General features: G+C 42.1%; 1 protein-coding gene across 2 annotated transcripts in view; it reads right to left on the reverse strand.

Annotated features, from left to right (window-relative positions):
* Positions 1-459: 459 nt before the first annotated feature.
* The window catches only part of PDK2 (pyruvate dehydrogenase kinase 2), a 30,308-nt gene continuing 17,228 nt past the window's right edge, over positions 460-13,539 (reverse strand). The window contains exons 5-12 of one of the 2 annotated variants that reach the window (XM_089531669.1): positions 13,437-13,526; positions 11,753-11,830; positions 9,970-9,996; positions 7,254-7,330; positions 5,244-5,342; positions 4,898-5,005; positions 3,751-3,864; positions 460-3,008 (exon numbers count right to left, since the gene is read on the reverse strand). In XM_089531669.1, coding sequence (XP_089387795.1) covers positions 2,868-3,008; positions 3,751-3,864; positions 4,898-5,005; positions 5,244-5,342; positions 7,254-7,330; positions 9,970-9,996; positions 11,753-11,830; positions 13,437-13,526 — 734 coding nt within the window. In that variant the 3' untranslated portion in view covers positions 460-2,867. The remainder of the gene's footprint in view (positions 3,009-3,750; positions 3,865-4,897; positions 5,006-5,243; positions 5,343-7,253; positions 7,331-9,969; positions 9,997-11,752; positions 11,831-13,436; positions 13,527-13,539) is intronic. The other variant, XM_089531670.1, reaches the window with a different exon arrangement.

Here is a 13,539-nt window from a genome sequence, read left to right on the forward strand (position 1 = left end):
GTATATTCTCTTGCTCTTGCATTCCATCCAAAAACCTCCCACTGCCATGCAGCTGTCAAGCCCTAGGAGGGGGTCTCTAAGCTGTCACTTACTGGCAGGGAAGGGAAGGAGGCAATTCAGACTATGAAGATATAGCTGTTCTGATCTCTTGGGGAAGGAAAAGGTCAGTGCACTCTATTTGAAAATGCACCCTCGTTTCTCCCTCCTGACCAAGCTGAGACCAGCTACTTCTCTATGGTAAGAATTGCCTCCCCCATTCTTTCCTTTCCCCACCATGGGAAGGCATGCCTTCAGGGACAATCTCGAAGCTGAGGCTCAACAGAAAAGCAGAACACACTCCACTAAACTATTATTTCCCTACAAGCTAGTATAGATGGGGCAATGAATTTTAAAAAGAAAACAACAACCTGAAATGAAGTTAATTCCGCAACCAGTTTAAACAAACCAGACAAGCAGAGATAGGTTTCAAGTTTCATGGTTCTTTAATTGCATTTTTTTCTCTTAACCAACCAGTGAGTAAAGAATACTGTGGCAGCACTTGTGTCTTGAACGTGTCTGTGGTTCCACTCAGAGAATAAAAATATATGTATTTATATGTACATGGAGATTTTCCAGACAATTCAAGAACATGCTGGTGGGACATGGATGGATGGGAGAGAGAGATGAAAAGAGGCTGGTTTTGAATTGCTCAGGGTGGCAAAGCAGACAGGTAGATACAGATGGCGTGGTCTGAAGGATTTAGGGACATGATGCCTACTAGAAGGATAGGAAATGGATGGAATCAGAAAATAACTGCATTCCCCACTCCAGGGGTCACATCTGTTCATACACCTTTCCATTTCCACCTGCTTTGAGAAAGGTCCTAGCAAGAGCCACTGGAGTGGGAAGTGTGGGGAAGACAGAAAAATAACAACAGCTGAGAAAGCTGACATTAATGTGGTTCTGCAGTCTCAGTGCCTCCCACTTTGTCAGGGTGGGCACAGGGCAGGTGGTAGGTGACATGCAGCCCCTGGAAACTAATTATGCAGGTCTCAAATGCCCCCACCAGTTGTCCCGAGCTCTCTACATTTGTGTTCAAGGGTTTGATGGGGTTTTTTTTTGGCACTTTCTGCCCCCAAATCAGACAGAAAACCCCTCATACACATGCAAAAATATTTCCATTCTCACAAGCTGCCCAGGAACTGGTGCCATCCTCAAATATTTGTTCTCCCCTGCAGTCCCTCTCAAAATGATGACAGGATGTGACATGACATGTCATAATTTTGAGAGGGACTACAGAGGAATCTATAGTTATTTGTTGTTACCATGGGGGGATACATCCTGCAGGAGGTAGAATCAGCCCCAGTCCCCATGCAGTTGTTCACCCCTGTATTGGATGCTCTGTGATACTTCTACAAACAGCTCCTAGGCAGTTCTTTTGCTAATGCTGGAAGTAAATGGTACCGAGTCTCTTCCAGAATACACACATACACACACACTGCTCACTTACTCTGCTACAGCTGAAGGGTAAGAAGGGAGTCCTCAACACTCCTTTCTCAATCCTTCAACCCAACCAAGAGAATTAGGCCCAATTCCCCAACAAGCCTGGTCATGCTGGCTTGGGGATTCTGGAAGCTGCAGTGCAAGTAGTCCACTTTTCCAAGTTCAGCTTCTACCATTTCTTCTTCTCCATGTTTTCTCAAGGGTGGGTGTACCATCCTCACTACAAAGAGATAAGCTGATCTGTGCAACATCTATACAGTCACAAAGGACTTCACTATTGTAAGGCCAACCCATCCACATCACACCTTTCATGACAAGACTATGATTGTGGAGAGAATTTCTGCTCCCTTGCTGCCAATTTCTGTGGTACAAAGAGCAAGACACCTTGTTACAGAGAGAAACACTATGATTGACAATCAGACACAAATCTCACTAAGCTGCTGAGGACTGCCAGTTAAAACAGCCCTTTCTGCCCATGGGACAGATGAGCTGGGAGAGAAAATCCCAAATAAGAAAGTTAGCAGATTGAGTCAACATTGGTAGAAACAATTCCATTTGAACTTCACCAGCATTATTTATTGCACTTTTTAAACTCCCACCCTGCTAAAATGTTCAGTTTTCATGCTGATTCTCCTAACTTGGAAGAGTCACACATGTGCTCCGAAACGTATAAAGATCATAATGCAAGAATACCCAAGCACCATTTTTCTCTCCTGGTGCTGACAATCAACTCTTCCCCCCCGCCGTCGCCAAAAAAATCCAAGGCCCTTGGTTTTTGATGACCTGCCTGCTCTTTGCAAGGAGCACATCCAACTGCATATGATGGGTCATATTCCCTGCTTTGCAGCCAGAACTTTTGCGTCTAGATCAGGAAATGTTAACACAACCAGGTCAAAACAGGTCAGCTTCTGACTTCAATTTCTCCTATAGAATTATCTAATTCCTTTCAAAAGGTTATTGCCCAGCCCTTCAAGGTCTAAAGTCTCTCCATTATATGGTCCATGAATAAGAAAAGGTGGTGTGAGCAAACACTAAATATGACTTTTTAAAAAATGACCCTTGGAAGACAAAGTCCAAGTTGTTGGATGTGGCTGGAGGAGTTGGGTGGGTTAAGAAGAAAAGGTTCCATGCAGGACTTTGATGATATGATGAACAATTACTCTCAAAAACAAAACTGAAAAAGTAATCAGGCTTCCGTATGGCTGGTGCACTGGCCAGGCCAGCCAACAAGAAATGTTTGTTGAGAAGTCACAACACATAGTGGATTTGTGCTGGTGATGACTGTTTGTCTCTTTCTCTCTCTCTCTCCATCCCCTCATCAAAGTTTGATGTCTCCATTTTGGAGCAGGGCATAAGCCCTTCTCTCTAGCAAACAAAAGCTTGGCTTAAGTCACCCGATAAGTGGAAGTGTTCTTGGGTTCTGTACTGGGCACACACCAGTCATCAGCTTCCTGGATGGTTTGGTAGTGGCGCCAAGCTGACTTGTTGTACACTGGAAGCCTCTCCACAGAGTCCGTTGACAAGGCCTGGAAAAGTACAAATCCATTTAGGATGCACCATGGACAGAAGTGTGACTAAATGGGAAACAAAAGAGAACACTTGATCCCCACCCACCCTTTCTGAACATTTCTGTCAGACACAGGGAAGTTGGTTTCCTGAAAGACAGAATCATGTGGAGAGCCTTTACCCAAATGGAGACTCTCCTCTTAACTGAGAAGAAAGGCACCATGCCTCAGTAATCTGCACATTTGTGAGGCTTAAACAGTATTTCTGAGAAAATGAACACAAAACGATCAGCACATTTTATAATACAAATAGCAAAATGCATGGGACTGAAAATATATGTAGAAAAACAGTTTAGTCAATGTGGAAAGGTTACAGAAATACGGTGAACTGCACAAATCAATGTGTAAAAAATATACCTATATCCAGAGCTTGTTAGATACTGCAGCTTCCCAAATTCCCCAGAGGCCAGATTGGCTAGAAAATTCTGGAAATTCTGACAGCTGTAGTTCAAACAAGTAACTTTTCCAGACTCTGCCCATGTCTTTGAATTAAATCAAGATGGTCAGAAACTAAGATTCTGTCCTTTTGCAGCTTTGTCCATGAAGGACAAACTAATTTAAATGAAGGGTACAAACACATTTCAGGTGAGAATTGGCAAAGGAATATTTTCTGGTGGGGTTAAGAGATACTGAAGCAATTGATCACATCATGAATTCACTTCTGGTAGTGGCAGGGAAGGGGAGGAACAAGACACCAACTCACTTTCAAGTAGACAACAGCATCTGTCCCAAAGCCCTCCATTGAGAAGAGCTGAAGATCTCCTTGGAAATACTTGGCATAGAGTCTGGAAATAGGCAGTCCATAGCCAAAGCCAGCCTGGTTTTAGCAAGAGGGAAATGACAGAGATAACATGGTTGTATATTTGTCCAAAACTGGTTGTGCCTGTTTTTCCAAACCAAATGGTATTGTGTTTACTCATCCTTTCCATCACTATCCCAAGCACAATGTTGTATGTTTTTCCTGTTGTTGTTGTGTGCCTTAAAGTCATTTCTGACATGGCAATCCTAAAATAAACCTATTGTGGTGGTTTCTCTGCAAGATTTGTCCAGAGGAGGCTTGTCATCTGAGGCAAAGGTCATCCAGTGGGTTTCATGGCCGAGCAGGGAATTGAACCCTGGTCTCCAGAGTCATAGTCTAACACTCAAACCACTATGCCATGCTGGCTCTATATCCTTCCTAAGAGTCTCTTAACTAATTCAGCCTGGAGACCTGGTGGGCAACTTGGATGGGTCTGGGGAAAAACATCTGCCCTGGGTCCTACTGCTGACTGCCCTGCATTGTCCACTGAAAATGGATAAGACATGGTAGGATTTGACTTTTTCCCAAAACGCAAACTTGGGATACACCTACACTGTAGAAATAATGCAGTTTGACAACACATTAACTGCTATGGCTCTATCCTACAGATTTCTGGACTTGTAGTTTTGTGAGGCATCACCACTCCTTGCCAGAGACAGCTCAACACCTTGCAAAACTACAAATCCCAGGATTTCACAAAATGGAGCTAAATACTCAAAGTGGTGTTAAACTGCATTACTTCTAAGTGTAGATGCACCCCTACTTACTAAAATAAGTTCTCCAGCACCATGTCAGAGTAGGAAAAAGATCTGTTGTTAGTCATACTGCTGTGTTGCTGAAACTCGGCATCAGCTCTCCAAATCCAGCAGTGGCATGGGGCACCCAATACTGCAAAAACATCCGGGGTGTGTGTGTTTCCATCCCAGCTATAGACCATTCCTCCTAATATCTATTAATTGCTCTCTTGCCATTGCTGCCATCTCTCCTTCTGATTTGGTTGTGATTTGAGACAGCCTGATCACTCCACCATTTTTGTCCAGTTAGTACCTACCAAGGGTGTCCCACCGGTGCCCAGCTCTGGTTTGGGTGCTGTGGAATACATGTAGCTGAAGAGTCGTTCAATCTTCCGGAGAGGGACTCCACCTCCTCGGTCACTCATCTGCCCCAACATGGGAGGAAAAATAAAATGTGTTCAGTATAGATGGGAGGTGGGCAGGGTGGCCACGTGGCCTGCTTTATAGAGGACAATCCTCTGTTTGAACACAGTACTCTGTCTGAAGAGTAATCTGATCCAAGTCCAGTTTAAAAATAAAGCATTATAAGAGACAGCAGAAAGAGGCCTTGGAAGCTATCCATCAGCAGGGGTGTATCTCTTTGATTTACACCATTCCACTCACCCTGATAGAGAGATCCTCATGCCCCAATGCCACCATCACTTTGATGGGTGGCAATGTGGGGCTGGACTCATGGCTTTCGACGGTAGCCCTCATGGCATTCTGGAAGACAATGACAGACAAGAAAAAAAAAAGACATGTAAAGGTAGGCTCTTCAGAAAATTCACCTAATCAGACACCCCTATACCACATAGATCCATGACATACTTCCTTCTTGCAATAATGAATCATAAAAGATTTGGAAGGGACTTGTAAGGTCATCTCATCTACCATCAATTCTTCCTTTCCAATGCAAGATACAACTACAGTGTCCAAGACAAATGACCAACTACTTCCTGCAAAGAACAGCCCAGCTGCCTAAATAAGTCTCTGTACAATAATACAATACCTTGTTAATACTAGGAAGGTTCTCCCAGTGCTGGGAAATAACTTGTTACAGGTAATTAGTTACTTGTCATAAATACCCTTTCTCCATTCCTAAAGCATAATGGAGTTATATTGCCATCATAATGTAATGAGGGGTACCTGCACTCCTTGTATGATGCAACTATAACCTTTATAGTTACGGACTCTGCCCTAAATAACATGTGGAAGATTAATATCCCATGGTAAAGTGGCTGGTGCTGTGGCCCATGTGGTAGCCTTTTGCTCTGGGTGTGTGCGTGCGTGTTAATGCAACAATATGATATCCAGAAGAAGAGTATGTTTTGTACTAAAGAGGTGCATCTTATAGTTTTAGATTTTCTTAACTAGAAGTGACTATTATAGTAGGTTTTAAACATTACCTTTAAAAAAACATTGCTATAATGGTAACTAATGGGGGTGGAACTATAAGAACAACTAATTATTTTTCAAAGCAATTTTTCAAGTTCTGGATTATGAAGTAGAAGAACAGTTTTGCATTTCTACCCCAACTAGAACCTCACAGATTTGCTTCTCAGTCTGGAAGTTCCTTTTAAGGTAACTGGTGTCAGCAGTCTGCTGTCCACCCTTCAAAAGACCTAGGACTCACCAGACATCTGGGCATAATGCCTTACGGTCATAAATAACAATCCACAGCTATCTGTGTGCTGGCTTCTTTATTTCTACATTTACTAAGACTTCACTTCATCAGAACTGTACTAGGTCTGTTTTGTGGAAGTGTTTTTAATGCAAGCAGCCTAAGGGACTACAGCTGCAAATGGGAAAATTTAAAAAGTTTAAACAATTACATATTACAAATATTAAAATGTATTAAAAACTGTATACAAACCTTGACCACTGACTTGCAAAGCATTTAAAAGCCCAACCCGCATCAATTTGAAAAAGCCTGCAGCACAAAAATGTTTTTACTGCTGCTGAAAGAAGAGCAGGGGTACGGCCATCCTGGCCTCTTTAGGGAGGGTGTTCCGGAGCCTGGAAGCAGCCACTGAGAAGGCCCTCTCCCAAGTTCCCATTAAACAAGCCTGAAAGGGTGATAGGAAAGACAGAAAAGCCTCTCTAGATGAGCTGAACACTTTAGGGGGCTCATAAAGGGAGATGGTCCATCAAATAACCTGGACCCAAGCTCCCATATTATGGGAGGAGCCACTAAGAAGGCCTTCTCCTATGTTCTCAACAGGTGTGCCTGTGACAGCGAAAGAGAAGAAACAGTGACAGAGAAAGCCCTCCCTGGAAGATGTTAAAACTCAGACAAGCTCATATAGGGAGATAAGATGACAGTGTCCCAGTACAGCATGCACAGATTTTTCACTGCCCCTTCTTTCCCTATCAGCGAGTAGCAACACTCTTGACCACAGCTTGGAATACATAGTTACTTTTATGGACTCCTATTCCCAGAATCTCCAACCAATGGCCACCCTGGCTGAAGGATTCTGAGAACTCTAGTCCAAAAACTGTAACTCTCTGAAGCTCTGCTCTTGATCTCATACCTCCACAATGAATCCATCATTACAGCTCTGATTTCTGACCTGAATTACCCAGAGTCAAGGTTCAGTGAAGGAAAGAGACTCTCAGTGCCAAATGGAGGATTACCTTGAACAGTTCAAAGAGCATGTGGTACAAGTGAGATGGGACATAAACCATGTGGATGGACTGGTCAGGCTGGTTAGCTAGAAGTGAGAGAAGAGAGATCATTAAGAGTATGTCAGCCACTATTTGATAGTCACTTCCTGCATTCTTCTGTCAGCCTGCCACATGCAAGTCACCCATGCTCCACTTACCTGTGCACCCCCTCCAGATGCAGCACCACTGGACTATGGGGTGATTTTCAGAACTATCAGATATTTAGCCAAATATTACGACCCATGCTTGTGATCACATTAGACAGATCAGATGCAATGCCCCACGTCTGCCCCTTCCTGCAAAAGAGCATATCTCCACTCCTCCATGCCAAATAGCAGGATGCCTAAGTCAGTGGGGAACTGCCATATTTTGATGTGCTCTGTTTCATCATGATTACAATGCCATGCCCTCAAGGGAAGTCCAAAAATCAACTCTGTTGATCTCTATCAATAAACCAGTTTTAGATATAGTCATTTCCAGAGAACAGTCCTTTGATAAACCTAATGGCTCCTAATTGCTTATTCAAAATGAAGCTACTCCAAAATACTCTTCAACAGAGATGAATGATAAAAATATATTTGTGCTGGGAAAATAATTATTTTCCTCCAGCTACTGTGAGGATTTAAGGATTTAAGTTTCAGAGGCACCAGGTAAGTTGAGGGATGGTGGTGGCCAATAATGTCCTCATCCTAATTATAAAGTACCAGCCCCCTGATCTTGTGACCATGGATTCACTAGATCACTGATGTAGCTGCTGATCTAGGCGAAGAAGGTCTCACAAGGATCAGGGTGTCTTCACATTTCCTCATTCTCCAAGATAATCCCATGACTCCTAAATCTGGCTTTCTTATTATCTGGGAGCTCAAAAGGACATTTTGCGGGTTCATATTCAACCCTAGAATCCATGTACACATTTTGTTGCCGTGTCTGGACTGCCTTTCTACCACACTTCCTAAATCCTCCTCCTCCTCTCAAAAACCAACCAGTACTCACTCTCTCCCTTCCCAGAGTTACTTTCTCCCCTACTAAAATCTTAATGCCCCCATGGAATTCCAGTTCTTCTAGAACTTTGAGCTCATGTAGCTGACATAAAGCAAGGGGAAAGAAAGGATTTATATAAATTCATGAAGTGAGAGAGGGCAACCATTTCTCTGGCTTGAGACTTTGCATTACATTTGTGAGTAGACAATGTGTTCTCCCCTTTTGGAAACTGGACTTGTGGAGTGGAAAGATCCACTTGGGCAATGAGGGTTTATTGACATAAAAACACATTATGATCCAAATCCAAATGTTAATAAAGTAGACTCAGTTAATCAATGGAATGAATGTACATAACTACTGACTTACCAGGGTTGGCTCCATTTGAGACTAACAAATGCATTTAAGCCAAGGAGCCCTGCTGTATCAGACCAAAGATCAGAACTCTAAAAAGTTATTTTAAACTGCAAGTCCCAAAATTCCCCAGTCAGCATGGTCAAAGGCCCATCTGGTTCTACAGTGCATTTGGTTGTCAGCAGCCAATCCGAATCCCTGAAGGAAAGTCCATAAGAATACAACAGCACTCTCCACTCTTGATCCCCAGCAATTGCTATTCAGAGGCTGAAGCTGGAGGTCCTGCCTCCCCTTCTCAGTTAACCGTCATTGTAAGATTTATCCTACACAAACCATTTAAGCTGGTAAAATCATGGCAAATTACTTCTTATTCTAGAATTGGCTGTAGTTCCTCCCCAAAAGTTCAGTTGGTGCTGAATACTGAATACACAGGTTACTGCTATAGCATAAACATTATTGGTCACAAATGTTGCAGCAGATGGCCTAAAGCAGAAAAGCTTTCTAGCCCTTTCATTGATGGGGTCTATCATGCCCTAACAGTAGAATTGGTCCCCAAACAAATTCTACCCGATATCTTGGTCAGTAATTGAATTACTGGAAGATAGATTTCCAAAGGTTATGTAATGCAGAAGCAAATAATCAAAATACACAAGCATGGCTCATCTCCAGCGCCTCTTGATATTTTTGAAAACCATGCAAGCAGTACAGCCAGAGAGGAATTCACTCTCCGTCTGTTCTCAGCCTTCATATCTTTTCTCAGTCTCAGACTGCAAAGCTAATATAAAAGGTATCTAGCAAGGTCATTAATACAAATTAATTCTTTCATGCCACTAGACAGCTGTTAACGTTCGACTATAATGCCAACAAGGACTTCAAAGCCCATCTGCCTAGTGGCAGAGGCCAAAGTCACTATAGACTGATGGCATGACCCTCAGATACACCCATGTTAGAAGAGGCTGAGCTAGCTGAGCCAGAAATGTTTTGGCAGAAAAAATGAGGTGAGGCAAATCAAGCATCGTGGGACACAAAAATGGGCTCTGAACCCTATGGCCCATGAGCTGCACATGCCTCATCTCTACTGTAAACTATTCCAAGCCCAGATGGGGAAAAAAGCATAATAATCTTGTTTAACTTTTCCATTAACTAGACTTCCAGTCCCAGAAATGTAGTGAGGTCAAGAGCAATCCTAGTCTCAGTCTCCATGTCATGCTGCTGTCAAAGGCGCAGGAGCTGATGTTCTTCCCTTTGAAAGGTGTTAAGGGATGAAGCCTGGATTCTAGCAAAGCTGTAGGTGTCAAGCCACAATGCTAAGGATATGCCAGCTGCTTGTCAAATCATCCATTTTTCTACTTACTAAGCCATGGGGGTCTGGTTCCAGTGGCTGAATCAAAGGAGGGAAACATAAATGAGGCTAACAGTGACTCTAGAAAGTCAAATGACGGAGCTTGTTTTTTATTTTTATTTTAAAAAGCCCCTTTGAAACGTAATGTCTGTTCTGTTGATTCAGATCTAGTCAGGACTATCAATTAGATTTAGGCCAAAACACTTGGGACATCTGCCAGCCTTGAATCCAAGAGGTCATGTTGTAATGGCAGTTCCTCCAGCCCTTTGAACAGAAATGGGGTGATCAGTGAGCCATCCCAAAATAAAATAATATACCTTAACCACAATAGTAACTTGTAATTACCAAACAAAACATAAATGGTGGAACTTCCCCCATGATTTTTCTCTCTGTCTTTCTTGTGTGAACACACCGTAACAAAAGGAAAATCTTGCCATTTGCAGCTAGGTTTCAGAAGGTGGCACGAAAATGGTAAACAGCACCAACTGTTAGCTGTACTGTTTCAAACATATGATTAAGGGTACAAAAAAGACAGCCCATAATTATTAGACTTTTGTTAATAAAGAAGGATTATAAACCATTTTGGGAACTCCAGCTGCTTTAGTTTTAAAATAGTACTAAGAGCCGAAGTTTATGGCAGGAGATGGATTGTGACCTGAAGAGACCTAACTGGTTCAAGTTCCATCTCCATTGTGGGCACCTATAATAGCCTTTCTCTCTATTTGTTTTTGTGACCTAGACAGAGACCTGCATTAATGGGTTGCTAGAACCAAGATTAACAACAATGCAAGACTTCAAGTCAAGGGTTAATACAGCTGGATATTTTATGTCTCCATTCAGTTATGCAGTTCATTGGATGATCTTGGATCAGCCACCGCCTCACAACTGGGCCTATTTCATAGGGTTGTTGTGAAGATAAGCAGAGGGGGGAAGACCATGTACATAAATGCCTTGAAGAAAGGAAACGATTAAAATGTAACACATACTGAAATACTACTCAATATATTGTCTCCATCCTTTAGTCCTGTGGGATGGGATGAACTAGAAAATGGCAGTCTATTCACATGCAGGTGATAGTCATATACAAAGGCTCCCTGTCCTTCATTCTTTCTTTCATAAACATGTGCACACACTCCTCCCAAATCCACAGAAACTAGGTTATATCTGTTAGGAATATTCCAAACTCTTTCTATGAGGTTTCAGCTTTATTACATAAATAAATTACAGGCGGAAAGGAGGGAAAGAGAAATATATATATCACACACACACACACACACACACACACACACACAGTCAGTCATCTTACTACCAGAGATATAAAGAGTATGATGCTGTACAACTGATTAGCAGACTGCCCCATCATTCCAGTTTTATGGCAAATGGGTACAAATACACTGGGATAACTCACAAACAATCAGTTCACTTTATTTTTTAAAAAAACATGTTATATTTAACACAATTATATGGCATATTAAAGTCTCAATATTTAACTGCTGCCTGATCTGCACTGATTTCCCCCTCATTTTCATACCTGTGTATCATCTTTATACACTCTTGTCATATTTCTGGTAACAATCCTCCTGTGTGCATACATACACACAGACTGGGAGTAGACGGAGAATTGTGCATATTCTCTGCAGAACAGGAGAGTCTTGAAAAACATCTACAGAGACAGAAGGCTGTGCCAGAGTTAGCTGGGCCAAGGCCTACCATCTCCAAACCTACATACTTCTGGAGCATTAACCCTACTTTGAACTTAAAATTTAGCTCCTACTCTGTCCCCTGAGATACTTACCATTCACTTCCTGTATCTCCAGGTCAGGAGAAGCCATGTAATATTTGTCACACAATAGCTTGGCCATGTCATAAGCATCTGTAACAAACAGAAGGAAGAAAGGTACAAATCTTGGGTTATCAGAGAGAACATAATGTGCCTCCCTTCTTGAGAGAGGCCAGCTTCCTGTACTTTATGAAGCAAGGACTTTGGCTGTACATTTTTATAAATTTAGTAGGAGCTGCTAGAAAGAGTGACGAGTCCTCTTTCCTTCCACACACCATCCTCCTGAACAACTGAAGACGTTTCTGCCTCTTTGAGTTTTCTTTCTATTCATGTTCATAGTTGTTCTTGGTCTGCAGAGTTAAAGCAAAGGACACTCTGGCCTACTGCATTGGCCCCAAGACCAAAGGCCATTGGAAGGCTGCCCCCACATTCCAGGAAGAGAAGCAAGACACAAGATCCAGGCCAGCCCTTCCATTAGGGAGTGGAAGACAACCACCTCAGAAAGCAGATCCTCAGTATCATAAAAGGCCAGCAAAATTGTTATGCATTTTTTAAATTGCAAATTACACAGACAGGCATTTCAGGAATGGCGGGTGCATTCTACCAAATTAAGTTGGCTGGCTTTTGGTACTATGCAACCTAAGGCGAGTGATATGATTTGCTGTTTCACCTCAGATACCAAAATGTCTCTGCTAACTCTGCTAAGGAGGGCTATGTACAAATAGTTTCCTAGCTGAAAAGGGTGAACTAAGACACACAGAGAGAAAGAAAATAAGAGAGAATCGGAGAGAATGAGTGAGACTGAGAGAGGGAGAAAGAAGAATTCAGAAATGCTATTGTTTGGATTACAACTCCCAGCATTCACGCAGTTTCTGGGAGTGTGAAAGAGAACTGTTCAAAGCTCTGAAAGAGACTGTGTGGAATTCTGTTCCCTCTTCCATAGCAAGTGCTAAAGAGAAAATCACCAGCCTTCCCCTCCACTACTACCACCAAGGAAGGAGCTACATTGTATTCCTCTTGTGCTGGTAGACAGGCAGAAAGAAAATTCATTACATGCATTCTTATGTTTACTGCTACAATGCCACCAAGGAAGTGACTCTGTTGTATTTTTATTTTATTTCATAAGAGGCTGAAAGCAACTGGATAATGTATATTTCCTTGTCAAAGAGGAAATGCAAAGAATTGGGAAATTTCCCTTTTTGGACAATTCCTAGAATTCATCAGCCAATATTGGCCACCAGGATTTTGGAATTTGATACAATAACTTTTCCAAGCTATCTGCATTTTGTTCTTGACAAGTAGGAAATCCTTGAAAAAGAAGTGTATTATTAAGCAATAGTGGTGCCTCATTTGAGGAATGCCCTTCCTTGGAGGGCCAATTACGCCAACATTTTTTTTCCAGTGCTAAGTCAAGATATAGTTTTTATGCAACTATAATCTACATTTTGTGGTCTTATTTACTTTTAAGCCTCATGATTCTAAAAACTACTTTAGCCTTTTAAAACTATTTCAATTGTTTGAGATGTTTAATGTCGTTTTATCTTATCTTTTTAAAATTATTTCTTGAGCTTTTTAATTTTGCTGCATCCTTCTGGGGGCATTCTCTCCAAACATGGAACCTCGTACCAAAGTCAGTTCAAAGAACAGTGCAAAAGCACAGACAGAAGCCAAAGACAGGATACTGAAGAAGTCCACTGACCTCTAATCACATCTGATACATTGCAGTTCGGATCGATGCTGCCAATGTGCTTGGGATGGGCTGGGTTGGTACTGCCATCAAAAAGTAAGGCTGCAGAAAAACA

The sequence above is a fragment of the Sceloporus occidentalis genome, unplaced genomic scaffold (genome assembly GCF_023333645.1).
Source record: "Sceloporus occidentalis isolate IW3139 unplaced genomic scaffold, rSceOcc1.0.p SCAF_7, whole genome shotgun sequence".
NCBI lineage: Eukaryota > Metazoa > Chordata > Lepidosauria > Squamata > Phrynosomatidae > Sceloporus > Sceloporus occidentalis.